The 18,599-nt window shown below is 50.9% G+C and overlaps 5 protein-coding genes across 5 annotated transcripts; 4 read left to right on the forward strand and 1 right to left on the reverse strand.

The window, feature by feature from the left end:
- Positions 1-1,072: 1,072 nt before the first annotated feature.
- On the forward strand, positions 1,073-2,182 carry M406DRAFT_342789 (Cut8-domain-containing protein; the record flags this gene model as incomplete). The annotated part of the gene is made up of 2 exons (XM_040921802.1): positions 1,073-1,148; positions 1,344-2,182. 2 exons carry the CDS (start codon positions 1,073-1,075, stop codon positions 2,180-2,182), a joined length of 915 nt encoding a protein of 304 aa, XP_040771547.1.
- Positions 2,183-3,582: 1,400 nt separating this feature from the next.
- M406DRAFT_268583 (recombination protein Rad52) lies at positions 3,583-5,333 on the forward strand (the record flags this gene model as incomplete). The annotated part of the gene is made up of 3 exons (XM_040917952.1): positions 3,583-4,312; positions 4,369-4,956; positions 5,035-5,333. 3 exons carry the CDS (start codon positions 3,583-3,585, stop codon positions 5,331-5,333), a joined length of 1,617 nt encoding a protein of 538 aa, XP_040771548.1.
- A 2,477-nt stretch (positions 5,334-7,810) lies between these two features.
- M406DRAFT_268843 (uncharacterized protein) lies at positions 7,811-8,593 on the reverse strand (the record flags this gene model as incomplete). Its single annotated transcript, XM_040917969.1, has 2 exons — positions 7,811-8,107; positions 8,144-8,593. Coding segments are annotated over 2 exons (747 nt in total), but the record flags the coding sequence as incomplete, so codon positions are not given.
- A 5,588-nt stretch (positions 8,594-14,181) lies between these two features.
- Positions 14,182-16,384, forward strand: M406DRAFT_334203 (uncharacterized protein; the record flags this gene model as incomplete). Its single annotated transcript, XM_040920914.1, has 7 exons — positions 14,182-14,278; positions 14,713-14,754; positions 14,926-14,937; positions 15,298-15,489; positions 15,918-16,110; positions 16,214-16,327; positions 16,366-16,384. 7 exons carry the CDS (start codon positions 14,182-14,184, stop codon positions 16,382-16,384), a joined length of 669 nt encoding a protein of 222 aa, XP_040771550.1.
- Positions 16,385-17,283: 899 nt separating this feature from the next.
- On the forward strand, positions 17,284-18,597 carry M406DRAFT_63781 (uncharacterized protein; the record flags this gene model as incomplete). The annotated part of the gene is made up of 4 exons (XM_040924852.1): positions 17,284-17,305; positions 17,410-17,431; positions 17,567-18,062; positions 18,205-18,597. The coding sequence occupies 4 exons, from the start codon at positions 17,284-17,286 to the stop codon at positions 18,595-18,597; spliced, it is 933 nt and encodes a 310-aa protein (XP_040771551.1).
- Positions 18,598-18,599: the final 2 nt, after the last annotated feature.

Here is an 18,599-nt window from a genome sequence, read left to right on the forward strand (position 1 = left end):
GGATGGATGCTGTGCCGTGTGGTGTTTGGGACAATTGGTTTGAACGAATGCAGCCTGCAACATCTCTAGCCGTGGATGGGACCTCGGCCTTTGACCGCCTTTATGGGTGTGGTTTTAGTCCTGGTCCATGGTGCTGGATCTTCCCACCCATCAGAAGGGCCCTTTGCTTGCATCGGCTGTCCGAGAGAGCAGGGGGAGGGGCACGAGCGGGGGCTGCTAACACACCTTGGGACCCAGACCAACAAGAGGGAGGGCACTGCCTTTTGAAAGGGAGGGGAGGGGGGGGCTTGATGACCAGGTGCCTGCCCTGGAGAATCAGGTGTCCTGGCTACAAGGGGCCTAGGTGGTTACCATAGCACCTTTCAGCGTGACAATTTAACGCTATGGATTCCCATTGCCTTGGTACCCGCAGGGCTCCCCACTCTTTCACCTATTGTTTGTAGCGAGCCCGTGCTAGCTTTTAGCTGCTGGCTGCCCGAGCCCAAGCGCATCTCAATCTTCCCGAAACCCCCAGCACCCATCACTTTCTCCTCCACTCCATTTTCTTTTTGCCAACCATCTCGCCCCCAATCATAAAGAAGGCGAAGGCACCCGAGACCTCGGCCTCGCAGACTCTTTCACCTCTCTCTTTCTTTTCCCTTGGTCTGCTGCATCTACCAAACGCCCCACGACTCCTTGTGCCGACAAACAACCCAACACGCAAGGGCCATCTTTCCAACCGCCTCCCTTCTTCCTACGACGCATCTGGGGGCTTATCTCTACCTCTCTCGGTCTTTGAATCCCTGCGTTGGGTCTCCCGTCGCCCTCGCCCTCTCGGAGACCTGGTTCTGGCATCTTTTGGAACCAAAAACTATTCTGCCAAGGCCTCGACAGAGGACTCAGAAGTTGACTCCCGAAATCGCTCAGAACGACTTGTACCGACCTCGATCTTCTTGCTGTTCTCCCCGAAACGATCAATTCTGGGGCTTCTCAGGCGGCGACTTTTGCCTGGCAAACACTACAACAGCAACACTCCTCCACACCACGCAAAGGAGTCCATCATCCACTCTATCCCGACGCCATCTACGACAAGATGAATGTGCTGTTGGCGCAGCCGCCAGTCTTCCCTCATCAACACGAAAACCCCCGTCTCTCTCCTTCCCGCGGCAGTACGTATCTTCCCCTTCCACCCCCTCTTCATGCTATCAAACCCCCCAAGTCTTGCTGCCAAGCCCCCTCCTGGGTTGCACCATCCTATGGATATGAATGAATCAAATGACCCTTGCCAATCTGTCTCAATCATAATTCTCGCTTGCGAAATCAAGAGCCGGTGCATGATGCTAACGCTATTGTTGTTCCTACAGTGTCCCCTTTGTCCAACATGGCGTCCAAATCGAACAAGCGGCAGCGTGAGGATGATGGCGACGAGATGAGTGTCTCGCCCCAGAGCTCACCATCCCTGGCCCAACGGCAGCTGGCGAGACCAAGAAAGATGCGCAGGGTCCCTGAACCTCAGGCCCGAAGCCTCCCTCTGCCTCGACTCCTGGAGACCCTCGACAACAATCAGCTACGGACAGTCCTTCAGACTATCTGCGATCAGCGGCCGGACATCCAGGAGCAGGTCCTGAGCGGTGCCCCCCGGCCTACGGCTGCGAACTCGTTGCAGGTTTTGGAATCGTATCAACAGAAGCTCGTTGAGGCCATGCCGCTGGGCCACTCCAGCTCTGACTACGCCTACTACAGGGTGAAACATCATCTTGGTGCGCTGGTGGACGCCATCATGGACTTCACACCTCAGTACCTACCTCCCGCCGAAGACCAGGCCAGCATATCGCTCATGTACCTCGATGGTGTTACCAAGATCGCCCATTCGCTGCCCAACTGGGACAGCCAGACGTACAGGCACCACAAGGATCACGTCTATGACGAGATAGCAAAGGCATGGACAATGGTCATCTCGGAGGCCGCCAAACGGGGCGGCGGCTTCACACTGCACCGAGAGGGATGGGATCAGCTTCTAGCAAAGCATAACGAACAGGCCGGTGGACGGCTCCAGCCTGCAGTCAACACCCTGGCGAACCATGTCGGCTGGACCAGCGCGGACCAGCACGCTACTGCGGGTGGATCGTCAGGTCAGGACTCGATCCTGGACCAGCTGCTCAACGGATCATACGGATCTGCTGTCAGAGTTGGGCCATTCTAGGTACACCGGCTTTGACACCTACCGGAGGAAGCAACATTGGCGATTTTCAAAGGAGCACTCGATGACAAACAAATCAAAACGGGGGAGGTTCGGGGGGGGGGCGGCATTTTAGAGCATGGGGTTGGACCATGCATATTTCACGACACTTTTACGACCAAACCACTCGTTTTGTTCTGGTACGGACACGGCTGGCATAGACTTGGGATGTTTTTAGGGGCTGCACATCGCAACGGCGTTTACACCATGTCACGCATTCTTGCGTTTGCATCATTCTGATATCCATTTTTCCTACCTCAGGATCCCCTTGCATTGGACTTGTTTTTCGATCTTAGTGTGGACCATGTCCTAAGGACAGAGTTAGGGGGATAAGGAGAGTTTGCTTGTGTGCTCAGCATTTATTTTTCCTTTGTAACTAATACGGGACGGTAAAGCACTGAATTGGGCTAGGCTTCCGGCCATTTGGTCCTGGTATCTACAGTCTGAAATATCGATCAATCTCTAGCGACCGCTAGAGTGACCAACGGACTTCAAAACGAGCCTGCTTTAGTGTGTTGCGGCTGGCTTGCACTGATGGAGACGGACGCATCCGTATGCGCTGGCGTAAGACCTGTCGTGCCTGGCGATGACGACGACGCTCTGCACCCGGTCCTTCCAGGTGTGCTATTACAGAGTATTACTAGGCACGGTACTTAACACACTGGATGAAAGAGCCGGCTCATATCACCCTGAGCATGATGCGTAGTAGACATTTTTCATCGAGATCAAGTTATCCGTAAGTACCGAGCGAGGGCTTATTTCATGGGCGGTTGATGAAGGCGCTAGGTTCGGCCATTCGAGGTGGTGGTCGTGGTGGTTGGTATACGCGCGGCGTGATGAAGAGGGGTTTTAGGGAGAATAGTCAATCTTACTGTGGTTGAATGCGAGGTTGGATTGCGTAGTATGCATTATTGTTTTGCTGTTTGTCGTCAAGCCTGTGTATGTACTATAGTATATGCTGGGACGAAGGTAGGAGCTTGGAGGGTGTTGGGTTTGGGCTGGGGGGGGGGGGGGGCTCGGAGTCACTGTACCTGACGTCACGTGGGAGCGCGCCAACCGAGTCAGCAATTGTTGGCTGGCGCTGCTGTACTGAACTGGCAGTACTAGGCACGCTTCCCTGTAGGCAACCCAGGCGCGTCCATTAGCAACGGCTTTGTCAACAGGAAGTTTACATTAACGACTGCAAAACGACCACCATTCTGCGATTCTGATTAATTGGCATCCGTTTATGAATTTGGCTCAGGGTCTCATGAGCTGCTCTTTAATTTAAACATCGTCAAAATGCCTGCGTGAGTAAATTCCATCCATCATCAATAGTCGTCCAGACGCGTCGTGCGCGCCTCGTAGCAAATGTAAAGACACACATGACTGTCTGGCTAACTGAACTCAACCCATTTCACAGCCCAGGCGACCAGCACGCGACCACCATCGCCAACCCGTTCGAAGTCGCCCAGCCCCGTATCTCCGAGTACACAGCCCAAGAGATCGCGACGCTGCAGTCCCGCCTCGAGAAGCAGCTGGGACCCGAGTACCTGTCGGCGCGCACGGGGCCCTCAGGCCAGAAGGTGCACTACATCGCGGCGGAGAAGTGCATCGCGCTCGCGAACGAGGTGTTTGGCTTCAACGGGTGGAGCAGCACCATCAAGGAGATCCAGGTCGACTTTGTTGACGAGCATCCGCAGACGCTCAAGATCAGCCTGGGCCTGAGCGTCATTGTGCGCGTGACGCTTCGAGACGGGACGTTCCACGAGGACGTCGGCTATGGGCACATTGAGAACTGTGCCGGCAAGGCCAAGGCATTTGAGAAGGCTAAGAAGGAGGGGACGACGGACGGGCTCAAGAGGGCGCTGAGGAACTTTGGCAACGTGCTGGGCAACTGCATCTACGACAAGGACTATGTCAAGAAGGTCACCAAGTTGAAGGTTGAGCCGAATCGGGTGTGGGACGAAAGCGGTTTGCATCGGCACGCGGACTTTGTGAAGAAGGAAGAGCTTGTCAAGGTCGAACCGGGGACGAGTGGTAGCGGTGCAGGTGGTGCTGCGACGGTGACGACAGTGCCATCTGCTGATGAATCCTTCGAGGACCTCTTGGGCGGTAAGACATTCTTGGTCTCATGAATTTGTGATCTCACGCTGAAACAATGATTGCAGAGTTCGATGAGGTGGACTTCAACATGATGGATGACGACCACCCTGACGAGGTCTCTGTTCCGCAAAGCGAGAAGCCAACTCCGCAGAGTAATGGCAACAAGCCAAATCTCCCAGGCATGCAGCCGCCATCACGACCTCTTTCACGGTCACACTCTGCAGGCAATCCGGCTCGGCCACCACAGACTCTTGGTCAAGCCTACCCCCGACCTCATCCTCAGCATAATCCAAATCAAGCTACCCCACGCCCACAGCATCCTTTGCAACAGCAAATGGCGCAGCCACGCTCTGCCTCGGGCAGCAATGGTCCGCATCAGACACCACCACCACAAGCGCAAGCTCAGAATGGGGCTGCCTCCTCTGAGGGTGTCGGCTTCTTCTCCGCCCGTGCAGTCAAGCAGTTCGCTGGTTCAAAAGGGGACGAAGAACCCAAACTCCCCACGGCGCCTTTGGGGGCTCAGGCTTTTAACCCTCACGCGGAGAGCCCGTCAATCCGCAAGACTCCTGGTATTGACCACACCAAGTCCAAGCCAGTGGCGCGGAACGGTCAACATGTTGCACCGGCCGAGGGGAACGAGGGCGAGTCCAGTGGTAAGAACCCTGCTCAGCCCACGATTTCCATGGGCGTTGGAGCTGGAAAAGGAGGACCAGGTGCAGGTGGTGCCGGAGGGCCCAACACGAGCAATGGTGGAGGACAGCAGCAAGGTCCGATGGCCGGCCAGAGAGGAAATGTGGTTAACCCTCAACTGAGCCAGGCTAGGCGTATTGGAGCTCCAGTGGGCCCCGGAGGTCCAGTGGGAAATAGGGGCCAGTACCGTCCTCCCACGATCAAGAGACCGCTGCCTAACGAGGGTGCCAACGGCGCTGCACGACCAGCGTTGGCCGACGTCTCTACGAATGGCACAGTGATTGCCGTGCCTGCTGGCGGTCTTGTAGGCGGCGACCCCAAGAGACAGAAGATGGGTTGAATCTTTGGACTGGCTTGATGGATGAATATATCCTGCAATTGACTGTCTTGCTTTTGCTGTCACGAGCGGTCGTGGGGACATTGAAGTACTTGTTTGGCGCTTGGAGTTTCTTGGTGGTCAATCATTTCTGAAGTGGGTGGACTAGCCTAGAGATACGTTGAAAAGATACAGTGGAATTACACTGCCCGGTGGAAGAGCACGATATTGTCAATATTGAGAATGTGATCATAGTGCTGTTGTCGCTTGCCTACGATGGCTGTCTGTAGCTGGGCCGTAAGTACCCCCAACTAACACATACTGAAGGCATTGGTGTGTAAATGTATATTTGAGCCACCAATATGCCACTGATCATGCCAGTCGTAGATTCATCTCGAGGGTGTTTAAAGGACTCAAAGTTAATCATAGAGCCGAGGATGACTGGTCTCATATCTCCTGCCATCTCATACCAACAATTCCCGCAAGCATCCTTGCCACGGTCCATGGTCAACCTTGCAGGCGACCATGACACAAATGTAGAGCATGAGCAACCATAGCTCGACCCGGACTTCGGGATAGAGGTCATGCACACAAGCTACTGATGGCCATCCGCAGCCGTAACTCTTGTATTTCAAAGACTGGCTTTCCCTCGTTTCTTCACGTCTCTTGTTCTCCTGGCTTGGTTGACTCGGTCATGGCCTAGACTGTATTGATCAGCTTGCGTCTCAGCCCCCATCAAATCTGCGTCAATGGTCTGTTTTCCTCTCGTGTAGTTCTACATTCATGGGGATTTTAAGTGTATTTCTGCGAGATTTCTTTCGGTTGCTATCTGTGAGAGTGTAGATGACATTGCCTGTGGTGAAATTTTGCTTGCTCAACCAATGTGTATCTGAAGTTGTACCTAATGAGTTCATCACCACAGCCTGAAGTATACTCCTCGAGACTCATATTCTTCATAGGGCTTCCCATATCCACTGAAGACTTCCCGCCATTGAAAATCATTACAAATGTGAGAAGGAGTGCCATCAAAATTCGCACGCCATCCCACCCACTTATCAGATCTCTGTAGCAATGTAGCTCGTCCTGAAGTGCTTCTGCACGGGTTCAATCCTCTTGCTATCAAAGTGTCTGCTGCCTAACGTGCAAACTCATCGGAGCCCATAACTGTCTCCTTAGTATTATGCCACACGGAGCCTCTATGCACGCGATTATCGGGCGTTTGCCACAGACGAAAAGTCAATGTCAGGCATTCGCCAACTTCTGAAGCGTGCTCGTGGAGCCGAATGAGGCTTTCGTTTTGCGTGTCACTTAGAGTCTTTCCCCTGATGAGTTTGGGGAAAGCTGCACCTATTATAAGTGACAGAGCAAGCACCCACACAGGAATAAGCAACGCCTTGCTCTCCCCAGAATCGATAAAGCGAGTCTTGATGAGCGTGTCTAAGCCGATGCTCTGTTCGATAAGCTTGAATGCAAGTTCCCACTCTCGGCAATGAAGAGCGGTCAGTAACACGCTTGACCCACACGAATGAGTATCTGAAGTTGTACGGGCGCCTACCTCAGAAAGTACGAACTCCTGTAGCCCGTAGGCTGCCGCATACGAAAGGAATGACACTGGTGTGTCATGGAGTCCCTCATCACCGTGAAATTCCCGCCTGAACCGCGAGTGACTTAACCATGTTGGTCGAAGCGAGCGAAGTAGTGGTTCCTCCAAGTTTGCGGATAGTCTTGAGGGTCTTGAAGAAGTGTGGGAGCAGGCGAATCTCACTCGTCGAAGTAGAAGCAGCCACCGCGTACCGCCCATATATGACACTTGCAAGATATATCCTTCCGTACACATCTGATGTATCAAAACCTGGCCAAGATTCTTGCAAAGCCGAGTATCGCTTCTCGTTGTTGATGAGGTAATCTCGGGCCGATCTGTGACAGAATCGTGTTTGCTTTGACTTGACATGAAAGAGCGGAAAACAAAAATCAAAGGTATAATTTGGGGAGTCAACTGCCTCAAGCAAGCCCCGAGTCAGGCCGTTCATCAGCTTCATGCCGCGCTTAAGTCGTCTGGTGCATTCTTCTCCTGAATATGGCTGACACTCCGTTGTTGAAGGGAAGTCCTCATCAAACAGGCCAGGATCACTATCATCACCAAGCAAGGACAATGCTATGACATCAAGGGGGAAATCTTCGGGCGCATTTGCCGCCAACAAGAGCATCTGGTTCGACCTCTTTCTGTCGCTGGCGCTCTTCTCAATGGGCTCTCGCAGTTTGTCGTACAAGCCATTCAGCTCGAATGGAAACTCGTTGACTTTCGACACGAGTTCATTGACAAGGAACCCATTGCGGATTCCTAAAAGTGTTGCGTCAAGAACGAGGTGTGCCCACAGAAACACACCTTGAGAGTTTGTGATGATCTCGCTGACGACATCGTTGCGTAGATAGTCCATCTCGTCCGGCTCAAGTTGACGAGTTTCTGTGTCAGATGCGATTCGGCTGAGACAGAAGGTTTGAATGTCAAGGGAGTTGAGTTGATGCAAATGGAGGGGCTCGTTGGAGGTGAAGATCTCGTGGAATTCCCGCCAGGGTCGTGAGCTGACAATAAGCTTGACGTCACCATGAGCTGTCCAGCTCTTCAGCTTTGCTGCTAGGTTTTCATGTTCCAGCGAGTTTCCCTCAAACTCATCCAGCCCGTCGATGAGGAAACACAGCCTGTAACCTTCAAATTGCGTCTGCTGTAAGAGAAGTTCGAATGCGTCCCGGATCTGATTATCACGGAAGCCCTCGACTTTTTCCACGGACCGATCGCTCTGGGTACCAGAAGACCTCATCCGCTCAAGCTAGACTGGGAAAACGGTCCCAATGAAGTCCGGGCACTGACTCAAGGCCTGAAAGAGTAACGACCTGTAGAGGCCGGGAAGTGTCCGCTGTGACGGACTGCCAGATATCCAGAAGTAGAACTGGCCAAATATGAGTTTCTTATCGCCAGCCCAGTCCTCAAGTTCCTGTTTGGTCCTTTTGTGTCCGCCGATGTATTTCATGAGCGTGGACTTTCCCGATCCAGCTTTGCCCGAGATGTGTAAGACGTCGCTACCAGTCCTCAACCAGGAGATGAACTTTTTCCGAGCCACTGTCCGTCCATCCTTCGTCTCAAATAGAAGCAAATTCAGATTATGTGGCGCGCTCTCCGAGAATGAGTACTCAGATGACATCTCATCATCCGAGAAGCCTTCATTCAGGATCCAGTCGCAAGTGGCGGCATCGGCATCGATAATCTCTTCTCGTCGAGATTCCATGTCGTCGAACATGATGTGACGCAGAATTCTGTGTTGAATCGGGATAGTCATTGTCAAAGACAGCAAATGTTGCAGTTGTGCTGTTATGCTCGATAGCAGTGATTGTTCGGCTGGGGTCCTTTGGTTTTCCAAGGTTCTCTCTAGACTGCTCTTGATAGCGCTCTGTAGTTTGTCCTGGGCGTCGGTGACCTGCCGCGACAAGTTGACATTGAGCTCTCTGGTATCCTGCTGTAGCTTCTTGATCTCGCTTAGGTCTTCCCTGCAGCCGGTATGTAAGTCTATGTCCATGGCATACCATCTGGCAAGCACGGTTGTGTTCTTACTTGAGTAACATCGTAAGGTTCAACAAAATTTCCTTCCGACTTTCCTGAAGGCGTTCCTTGAGTCTTTTCACCTCTCCATCATTAGTTATGCTCGTCCATTTGGATTTGAAGCTCCCTAGAAATCTGTGACGATTACCCGTCACTTTCATCTTCTCTAAGAGCGCCAGCAAGATCCCCGAGTCCTCTCGGCAGGCTTTTGCGAGATCCTTAATGCTTCTCTCAGCTTCGGTCTTGGCGGGAGTATCGTTTGCAAGTGACTCGGCTAGAGACTTGACGCGATCTGTATCCATGATGAGACGGGTATTTTCTGTAGAGCTGCCATTCTTTGAACGATAAATCTCGAGAGTGCCAGTTACTAGATCCCACGAGAAGTCGATAAACGCCAGAATGGACGAGGCAAGGCCGATTGCGGATAAGGAATCCATAACGCCTTTAAGGACGATGAAATCGTCAAAAAATAAAAAAATGAGCTGGATGGCAGCTTGGTTGTCAGCTTAAACGCTGTCTACAGCTACAACTCTTTTGAGGCTGAGAACTGCACGTGATTGAAAGTCCAAGAACGCGGTTAAGTTGCAGCTGGGTGGCTAAGTAAAGCACCCCTGAACATTGCTGCTGCATGATCGCTTATGCAGAGACATGCGCGTCAGCTCTGGGATATTACTGGTTGCAAAGCAGGCTCCACAAGCAAATCAAATTCCAGAGAGGAAGGCGAGGAGGTGGAGGTGGAGGTGGTGCGCATTAGGTAGATAGTTATGTGGCAGTCGTTCACTTGCTGGCACTTTGCTAGCTTATCAATGGGATGCCTTGTGAGGTTGAAAATGAGAATTCGGCGGCTTTTCTGAGCGTAGTGATTGGATGGAGCGTCACAAAGTGTTATTGTTGATTCAAGGTGAGTCGAGTTTGGATGTATCCAGAAAAGAGAAAAAGTCCACTCGCTTTGATCCTACACGCTGCCGTACCGTGTTACCCGGCGTGCCTGATAATTCTATCCTCTAGCTCCAGTAAATATGCTCACGCCTCCATCTTCTGATCTGTGAAAGCCTCTAGATAAGATTGAAAAAACGCAGCCAACAATCGGGAAACCTGAAGGATCAATGAGATCGTTACAGACGTTGCATTGGATCCCCGCGCTTGATCTGGCCCCAACGCGCGCAAAAATGGCAGGCTCCAAGCTCAATACGGGAATAGACAACTATTAGACCATAGCCTGGATGTCACTGATCAAGCAACCGGTAGCCGATGGATTTATTGTCTTGCTCGTACGCCACTTCAAAGGATGTAATGATGCGTGCTAACATTTCCTTCGATTACTAAAAACCATGTACGTATACTGTTATTATACCACCGAAAGGGAAGACCTCAAGATAACTGAGCTGCTTAAGTGATATTCAAAAGATAATTGCGTCTACCGCCAGATTCTTGTTCACACAATAGTTTCCCACTCACTTTGAGCTGTCTCATAGATTGGATGAATGAATTTCAACACAAACTCAAGACTCGAAAATTTGATTGCAAATCGCCGAGCCTGCAGGTTGCCAAATCCAATATTCATTCCTGGGCACACTTCACGGTTTCTTGTATGTTTTCTCTTTGTTACAATTAGCAGACTTTGATATTCAGCTGCAAATAAGCGAAGACTCCAGCGAATCGGTCATTAAATTGACTCGGAAAAGAAACAGACGAAGAGTGAACAAGTCCGTCAATGAGCGGGCATTACCTGTTTCGTCCTGAGGGCTCACCTTCCTCGATCCGTTTTTCTGTGACTCGCATTCTTCTATCATACTTCATAGCATGCCAATTTTGCTGTCACACCATGATTCGAGAACCTCAGGTTATTGACTGGATATTTAGGGTGATGTTCTTTGTGATACCTAATAGTCTGGGCTTCTCAATACCATAATTACAATGAGGGAGACATTCGAGACAGCATTCTAAACTCGCGCCATACTCAACACACTAAGTCCTGCGCGGCGTGTGGCGTTCCTGGATGTGGAGCTACGGAACACATTCGGTGAGAACAAGAAAATGTGCCCATGAGGTGTGCCATTCGTAACAGTCATTGGGAGGAAATGCTTTTTCTCGGGCTTTCGCCATTGACCAAGTACGCCATGGCTGTGGTCACCCGAAACATGCGTCGTTGGTTAGCGGCACTTCCCACTCAGCTGCTTCCGCATAAATTCAGGGTATGGTGGAGCGATTCTCGAGCTATGAATCGCTACACCTGTTCAGGCTGTTCTCGGCCCTTCCTTTTGTCAGGCGACCATGAGCCTCTCATCCAGGCGGACCCGACCGGTGAAGCATAATAGTGTCCATTATAGATTATTATCGATTCCAAATTTTTGTGGCTACCATATGGATTTCATCACTTACACGCCTAGAACAGTGTCAAGGGACGCTTGATTGTTGAAATAGATACATATGTACAAATGACTGTCGAGCAAAATGCGCAGACTCGAGCTCCTGACATTGTCTACTGGCTTGGGATATTTTTCGCGTGACCAAACACGTAGCCATGGCAAAATTCCATATTCTTCAACCTCACTTCGTGAAGTTGGCCAAGAAGGTTGGATCAAGCACAACTGGCCGGCATCGGAAGGTCGCACTGCGTCTGGACCGGATCATTGAAGTTCATCGGGCTGGTTCCTCAGATTTGGTATGGACACTCCCGCCAACCGCCACTGGGCGCACATTACTGGCTGCCTTCGGGCTGAAAATGTTGCTGTGAGGACTTAGAAGAGAATGATTTGTTAGATTCATGTTGTCGTTGCCGCGACACCTCCAAGGTTGAGACTCCAGACAGCCATGAACAGACTAGAGTATTGTCACGATTCCATTTCAATTAAATTCATATTGACAGAATGTGGGCAGAGAAAACTACCACAGTCAAAGCCTAATATACCGATCAACATGTAGATACACCAAATCACACAGGATGCCTAGCCTCGTCCACCTAGACGGTGAAACAGGTCCTCAGCAGCTGGACATCGAATAGCGGACTGATAGAGAGACTCGCCTTGTGATATCCGGTTATCTACTACCCAGTCGGCATTATTGAAGTTCCGCAGCAGTTCCATTTTGAACATTTTGAACGGATACAGAAGACACAGCGCACTGATCTTCGCGACTCTTGGGTCAACGCATGACCCGCTGTAGTTATCATGGCACCACCTACTGTAAAGGTACTGGACAAGGAGCCAACCGCGGTTCAGCTAAAGGATGACTTGATCTGCAGTGGCGTAACATTGGGTAGAAATGGGGGTCACGCCGTCTTATCAATCCTTGCCAAAGGCATCAGATAGGACAAGCCGGCCCTAAAAGATGCTGTGGTGCGTGCGTGAACGGACCACACTTCACAGACCGAGGACGAAGAAGGAAGCGCCGAGTAAGTAAATCTGTCTCCTTCTTTTATCAAACAGAATCGATTCAATTCCTTTCAAGGCCTCGACGGGCGGCTGCATGCTTGGAAGCGGTCATCACGGATCTGCATGGCCATTTGGCTAGTAGATGAAGCATCTGATGGTGTCAAGTCCCGATCTTCCTCTGTCAAGCGCCATTCACAGTCCTCCAAACCCATCACCTGCTTGAAACAGACCCTGCCCATTAAGGGAGGCGTCCTAGACACTTACAAGTCACACTCAGCTGCTACTAGTACGTTCTCATGTTCTTATGTCGTCAGGGTCTATACAAGGCCTCCAAACTCCTCGACGAGGCTTGAGCAAAAATCCCTCATAGTGCTTCTAGCCTTTGACTTGGCCAAGTTATTGGCACCAATACCACTAGATGATACAACATTATCGGGGCCATCCCTGAAGTCATTCCTCTTATGCAGTTTGTGACCCTTCAACGGCAATTTCACTCTTTGTGAGTAGGGTTAAAAGTTACTTGTGGTACTTTACGATGTTTTGGCTCATCTGACTTTTCTGTGGTATTTGTGTACATATCGGCGATCCCTACACTGATCTAGAAATGAGACACATGAGGCTAATTTCTTCGTCTTGAAGTTATTGCTTTTGCTACCGACTGCCTGATATTGCTAGGAGTCCATGTTAGCCTTGTACGACATAATAAGACCCTATATAAAGACTGAACCGTCTTTGATCTTCAACGGTCGGTCTGGATACTGATTAAAACTGCTCTTTCATTCCAAGTCATGATATCGCCATTCTTAACTAGTCGTTAAAGTTTCATCCTCTGTCAGAAAACAATAAATTCTTAAAAGAATCCCGCATCCTCTTCTTACAATGTCCAACCAATACTATGTGACCGATATTCATGAACCAACCTTGCCCAACACTGTGGACTACGTCTGCGGTTGTATCAATGGCCAACATCCAGTTCCTTGTGAATGCGGAGGAAGCTATATGTACATCAAGAAATACGGCATGTGAGTAATGAGGTCTCTGTGCCTTATCTTAGCTAGTATCTGGTCTTGCCTTTCTATTAGTCAGACTTTCAACAGCACACTGCTAAGTAACTTGTACTTAGGCCTCATTCTGACTGCCATGGCTCTGGAACCAAACTGATTGACTGTCCGAATAAACCAAAGCTAAACAAAGGCCAGGCTTCCGCTTCCACATCATCGGATCATAGACCGCCCCCTGGACACCAGCCGCCACCAACCAGTCATCAGAGGTCTGGAGGTCGTTCTTCTGGAAAGTCGTCTAAGAGAGGTCATACTGCGTCAGGGGCGGCGTAGTTCGCAATGTCATGAGGAGGATTCGAGATGGTGTCGGTTAGAGCTATAAGGCGTCGGAACACCATTTTGAACATGGTTGTGCAAGATTCACGAACTGTTCATTTGCTGTTTGTAATGCGTATGATTTGTCGAAAGGTGAAGAGCCTCACAGAGGTTGATGGAACGTTCAAGTCAGCCGTGATATTGTCATCCGATTATGCACCAAGTGTTTTGGAAGTCGTTGTGTAGGTGTTAACTATAAGATTTCTGTGGTCCGTTGAAAATACTGCACGCGTTTCTTCGACCCCTCCTTGACTGGTCCTTGCCTTGATTGTCATCACGACACCACCCGGCATAATTATTCGAGTCGACACACTCATCCTTCTGATCCCCGCGAACTATATCCTTAAGCACTCGGGACAATCATATAACTTAGTTCCAAACATGTCATAGCGGAAGGTCGGTAGCACAGTCTACGTGTTGAGCTTCGTTTCAAGAAAGAGTCCCAAGGACGACTGACGAGGTTCCTTCGTGATCATACGGTGACATGTTGTGCTAGATGACAGCCCATCTGCATTCCGAGAAATGACATGGCCTCATTGTTGCTTTCTCTGTTACTGTTACTCCCTAATGATATCGCACATGTCACTCATAAGGTCGAGGATCTGCAGGGTCTGCGGGCCAAAAGTATGCTTCGACTGTACTTCGGTTTTCCTTATTTCCACTGCCAGACTTTGACACAGTTACCCCTCAAGAATTCTTTCTGATCTGAATGACGAGAACTTAATAGTATATCAAGTACGCTCTTTGGTAACAGGTAGATAGAGGCGTCCAATTTTGTTCTGATGGTCCCCTGCCCCCCTCTCCACCCTCGGGCTCCTCTCTTCCTCTTTCTTTCTTGCTTTCTTTTTCATTTATTTGGAAAAAGGTTCTGATATCGGTTGTGATGAAACTCATACATTATTGTTGATGTAAATAACTTGACAAGAGTCGATTTGATTTCCATGGATAATTCAGAGCACAGACAGGCTCAGCTTAATGATGAAAGACTCCCTGGATAAAGTATACAGCTAACCATATACCTAAGTCTGGAATGAACAATGATAAAACTAGTGGCTCAGATAAATGTGTGCTGGCTGTCCTTACGGCGTCATACTATCGTTGTGAGTTTGTACCAGAATCTTATAATAGTACCTCGAGCGGTAACGGTCCAAAGAGACGCATTGAATCTGATGGGAAATATCACCATTGAATTTGTATCCAAACAGTAACTAGTTGGACGATGGCCTCTACCCTCATCTACAAATAGCTGTCTTTGAAAGACCTTGGGAAAGATGGAAGCGGATGTATGTGGTAATTAGAACGAGGACCAGCCATTGGATTCAATGTTTTCACATTCACCAAACGTCTAAAGCCTGACAGTGCAGCCTCAATGACCGATCTATGTTCTTATGATAGACACGGTCAGAGGATTCGAAACAATCGCCCATCTTGGGAGTAATGAGGATCTCAAACACACACAAGAGGTGGTGGCAGAGCTGCTTTTACCAGGGGTATCGGTGAAAAGATACAAGCCCGACTGGAGCAATGTGACTATGATCTTGACAACTGAATTATTGACCTGTACAACAAATTCAATTGTATTCGGCCGCGGGAGATGAATGCCAGGCGACATCATTTATTTGGGTTACTTCCGCTCAGTGCAGCAAGTCATGCCCAAGCAGATCAGGCAGTCTTGATCACGCAGGCGGCCTTCAAATACAAGCTCTCTCTCGACTCGGGAGAGGTTGCGAGAGACTATCTCAATGTGATGCCTCAGTGTATCGGGCTTGGACATTGGCTCTCCCAAGCGCAGCTCCAGGCAGTCTATGGCGCCATGCTAGAGCAGACACCCGAAGGTACGTACTGGGCGCCTGCAATAGCCACAGGCAACAGCGATATGTGGGCCAAGAATCTGGCGTTGCTTCGACATTCTGCCAGCACGCCATGATTGACTGGCCTACTCTGGCTGGCCTCTGCAAGACAGTCAACCCTGCCTATTCCAAACCCTTCTCTGTCTCCCCCTTCTCCGCCAATGCTTTCACGGCACGATGCTTTTACGTACTGTCCTCTCATCTCGAAGCCGGTCTTAGACGAGACATCTGGATGACCGCTCAGCGTCGGGCGCACCATCTCGTAACGACTGTAGGCGATTCATACACCTGATTCGACCATACTGGCCTCAGCACCGCATATTTACGAGCATAAAAGATTGCATCGTGTTCACTTCTCCAGGTAGTCCTGCAGATTGCAATCCGCAAACTATGTAGCTATCACCCAGTAACAGTCCTAGATGTAGTGAACCAGCGACAGTTCCAGCGTGGCAGGACCGACTGCTTCAACGCGTTCATGGCCGAGATGGTAGCTTTCTGCGATGCCGTTGACGGTGACTCATTGACTCCAGGGGAGAAGAGAAAGCTACTTCTTGAGGCGGTCAAGTCCCACTCCAAGCTAGTTGCGGTCTCTGTCCGTGGGCGTGGGTGGGTGAGCCACCTGCTGGCGGTGAAGGAGGTGCTGGTCCCAAATACTTAAGCAAGAGCCGAAGTTCTTTTAGTTCTTTTCAGACCCGCTGTATCTGAATAGTACTGGCCGGGCCAAGATGTTTACGAGTTTTGACGATTTAGGTGCTGTAGACCTACGGACTTGCTGGGGCGCCCGGGAGGCTACTTGGGTGGTTTATAAGGTTGATGAGGAGAGGTAAGTATGCTCTTTTTCTTTTCTTCTTCTCTTGTTAGGAAGTCTGAGATGGTCTAGTAGAGTGAGGGACTGACTTCAGATGGCAGGGCGAAATGCCTTATCATCAATGGTGAGTGAAGGTCAGAGGAAATCTGCTGAGCACATCTCGTGTGGTGAGAGAGATCATCGAGGCTGTTAAAGTATGAACATAAGAGAATGACTGGCAAATGATTGAAGGGAGATTGAAGGCAGTTTGTTTGTTAGGGGATTGTGTAACTGTAACAATAATTCTGGGAGCCTTTGGTGTTCATGATTATGCCACTACTATACTTACAAGTCACGTCTTCATCCAGCTGTTCTTTTCTTGAGTCAAGTATCTAAGCCTTTTTGGAAGGCAGAGCAGGAAGTTCACATTCAAGACTGACCTCAATCATCCAAAAGTAGAAGTTCACTAGAGTCTGTGTCTCACATATGCCTTCTTCCATCTTGAACCTGGACTCCCATATATTCAAGAATTGATATACAGCCGATAATACTAACAAGCGTATGCTAATCCCGCCTGTGCTAGCCCCTCTCTGTTCTCACTTTCAGGTGGCAGTATTGCTATGGATGAAATCTCTGTAAAACCAGGCTTATCTCATCATACGAAGCAAATGTGCTGAGAGGCACGTTTTGCGAAGAGAACATGTTGCGCAGCTTGGACATTGCGGAGAAGTGCTGTGAGAGTAGCTTTACAGGGGTGTAACCTCTAGGCTCTAGGAGGGGAGACCCTGACGTCCCCTCCCCCCACTCAGAACGTCACTCCAGCTGCACACCCTTGTTTGAGCCTCATTACAATACAGTTCCCACCAAGCTTGAACATCCTCAACCTCGTCGCCCACGAGCAAAGACGACAGGACTTCCAATCCCTTTTGGCCACGACGGTTGAAATCTCCAAATGATGGAGAGGAGGTTGACTTAACCCTTCCTCTGTCAACATGTCGGTCATTCTCTGTACCGGTAAGCAGAGCCTCCATCTTCAATCTACACCTGCGTGACCACCACATTCCAACCGCCCACCATGGCGCAACGCAGTGATCCTGCTAACATTCTCTGCGTCTCAGCCGGTTATGATCACACCATACGGTTCGTATATGTCCTCTCGCACGGCGTCTCCTCCTCCTTTCTTCCCTCGTCGCGACACGCCCTCGCGTCGCCCTGTGCCCCTTGCTGAGCGCGCGTGACGCTGACCATCGCAACCCGTTTGTCCCACCACCACAGGTTCTGGGAGGCCCTCTCCGGCATCTGCTCCCGCACAATCCAGCATCCAGACTCGCAGGTGAACCGTCTGTGCATCTCGCCCGACAAGCGCTTCCTCGCGGCCGCGGGCCACCACACGGTGAAGCTGTTCGACATCAAGTCGACCAACCCGAACGCGCTGCTGACCTTTGAGGGCCACACGGGCAACATCACGGGCGTCGCGTTCCACTGCGAGGGCAAGTGGATGGTCACGAGCTCCGAGGACGGCACCGTCAAGATCTGGGAGACCCGCAGCGGCACTATCCAGCGCAGCTACAACCACGGCAGCCCCGCCAACGACGTCGTCATCCACCCCAACCAGGGCGAGATCATCAGCTGCGACAGGTCCGGCAGCGTGCGCGTCTGGGACCTCGCCGAGAACAACTGCAGCCATGAGCTGATCCCCGAGGAGGACGTGAGCGTGTCGAGTGTCACGGTTGCCACGGATGGCACACTGCTGTGCGCCGCCAATAACAATGTACGTCATGCCCTTATCATGTTCTACAAGCATCGCCTTCCCTCCCCTCTCTTCATGTCGTCTCGTAACCGAACGTAACGGTTTCTTCTGACTATTATCCTGAAACCCCCAGGGCAACGTCTTCGTCTGGTCCCTCATCCAGACCTTTGACCGCACCGAGCTGCAGCCCATCACCCACTTTAACGCACACAAGGAGTACATCACGCGCATCCTGCTCTCCCCGGACGTCAAGAAGCTAGCCACCTGCTCGGCCGACCACACCGCCAAGATCTGGGAGGTCGACCCAGAGAAGGCCGCCGAGCCCGACGAGAACGGATCCCCGCGCCCCTTCCCACTGGAGGCCACGCTGACCGGCCACCAGCGCTGGGTCTGGGACTGCGCCTTCAGCGCCGACTCGGCCTACCTGGTCACGGCTTGCTCTGATCACTACGCCCGCCTGTGGGAGCTGCACAGCCAGCAGATCATCCGCCAGTACAATGGCCACCACCGCGGCGCGGTCTGTGTCGCGCTGAATGACTACTCGGAGGCGCGCTAAAG

The sequence above is a fragment of the Cryphonectria parasitica genome (assembly GCF_011745365.1).
Source record: "Cryphonectria parasitica EP155 unplaced genomic scaffold M406scaffold_9, whole genome shotgun sequence".
In the NCBI taxonomy this organism is placed as follows: Eukaryota; Fungi; Ascomycota; class Sordariomycetes; order Diaporthales; family Cryphonectriaceae; genus Cryphonectria; species Cryphonectria parasitica.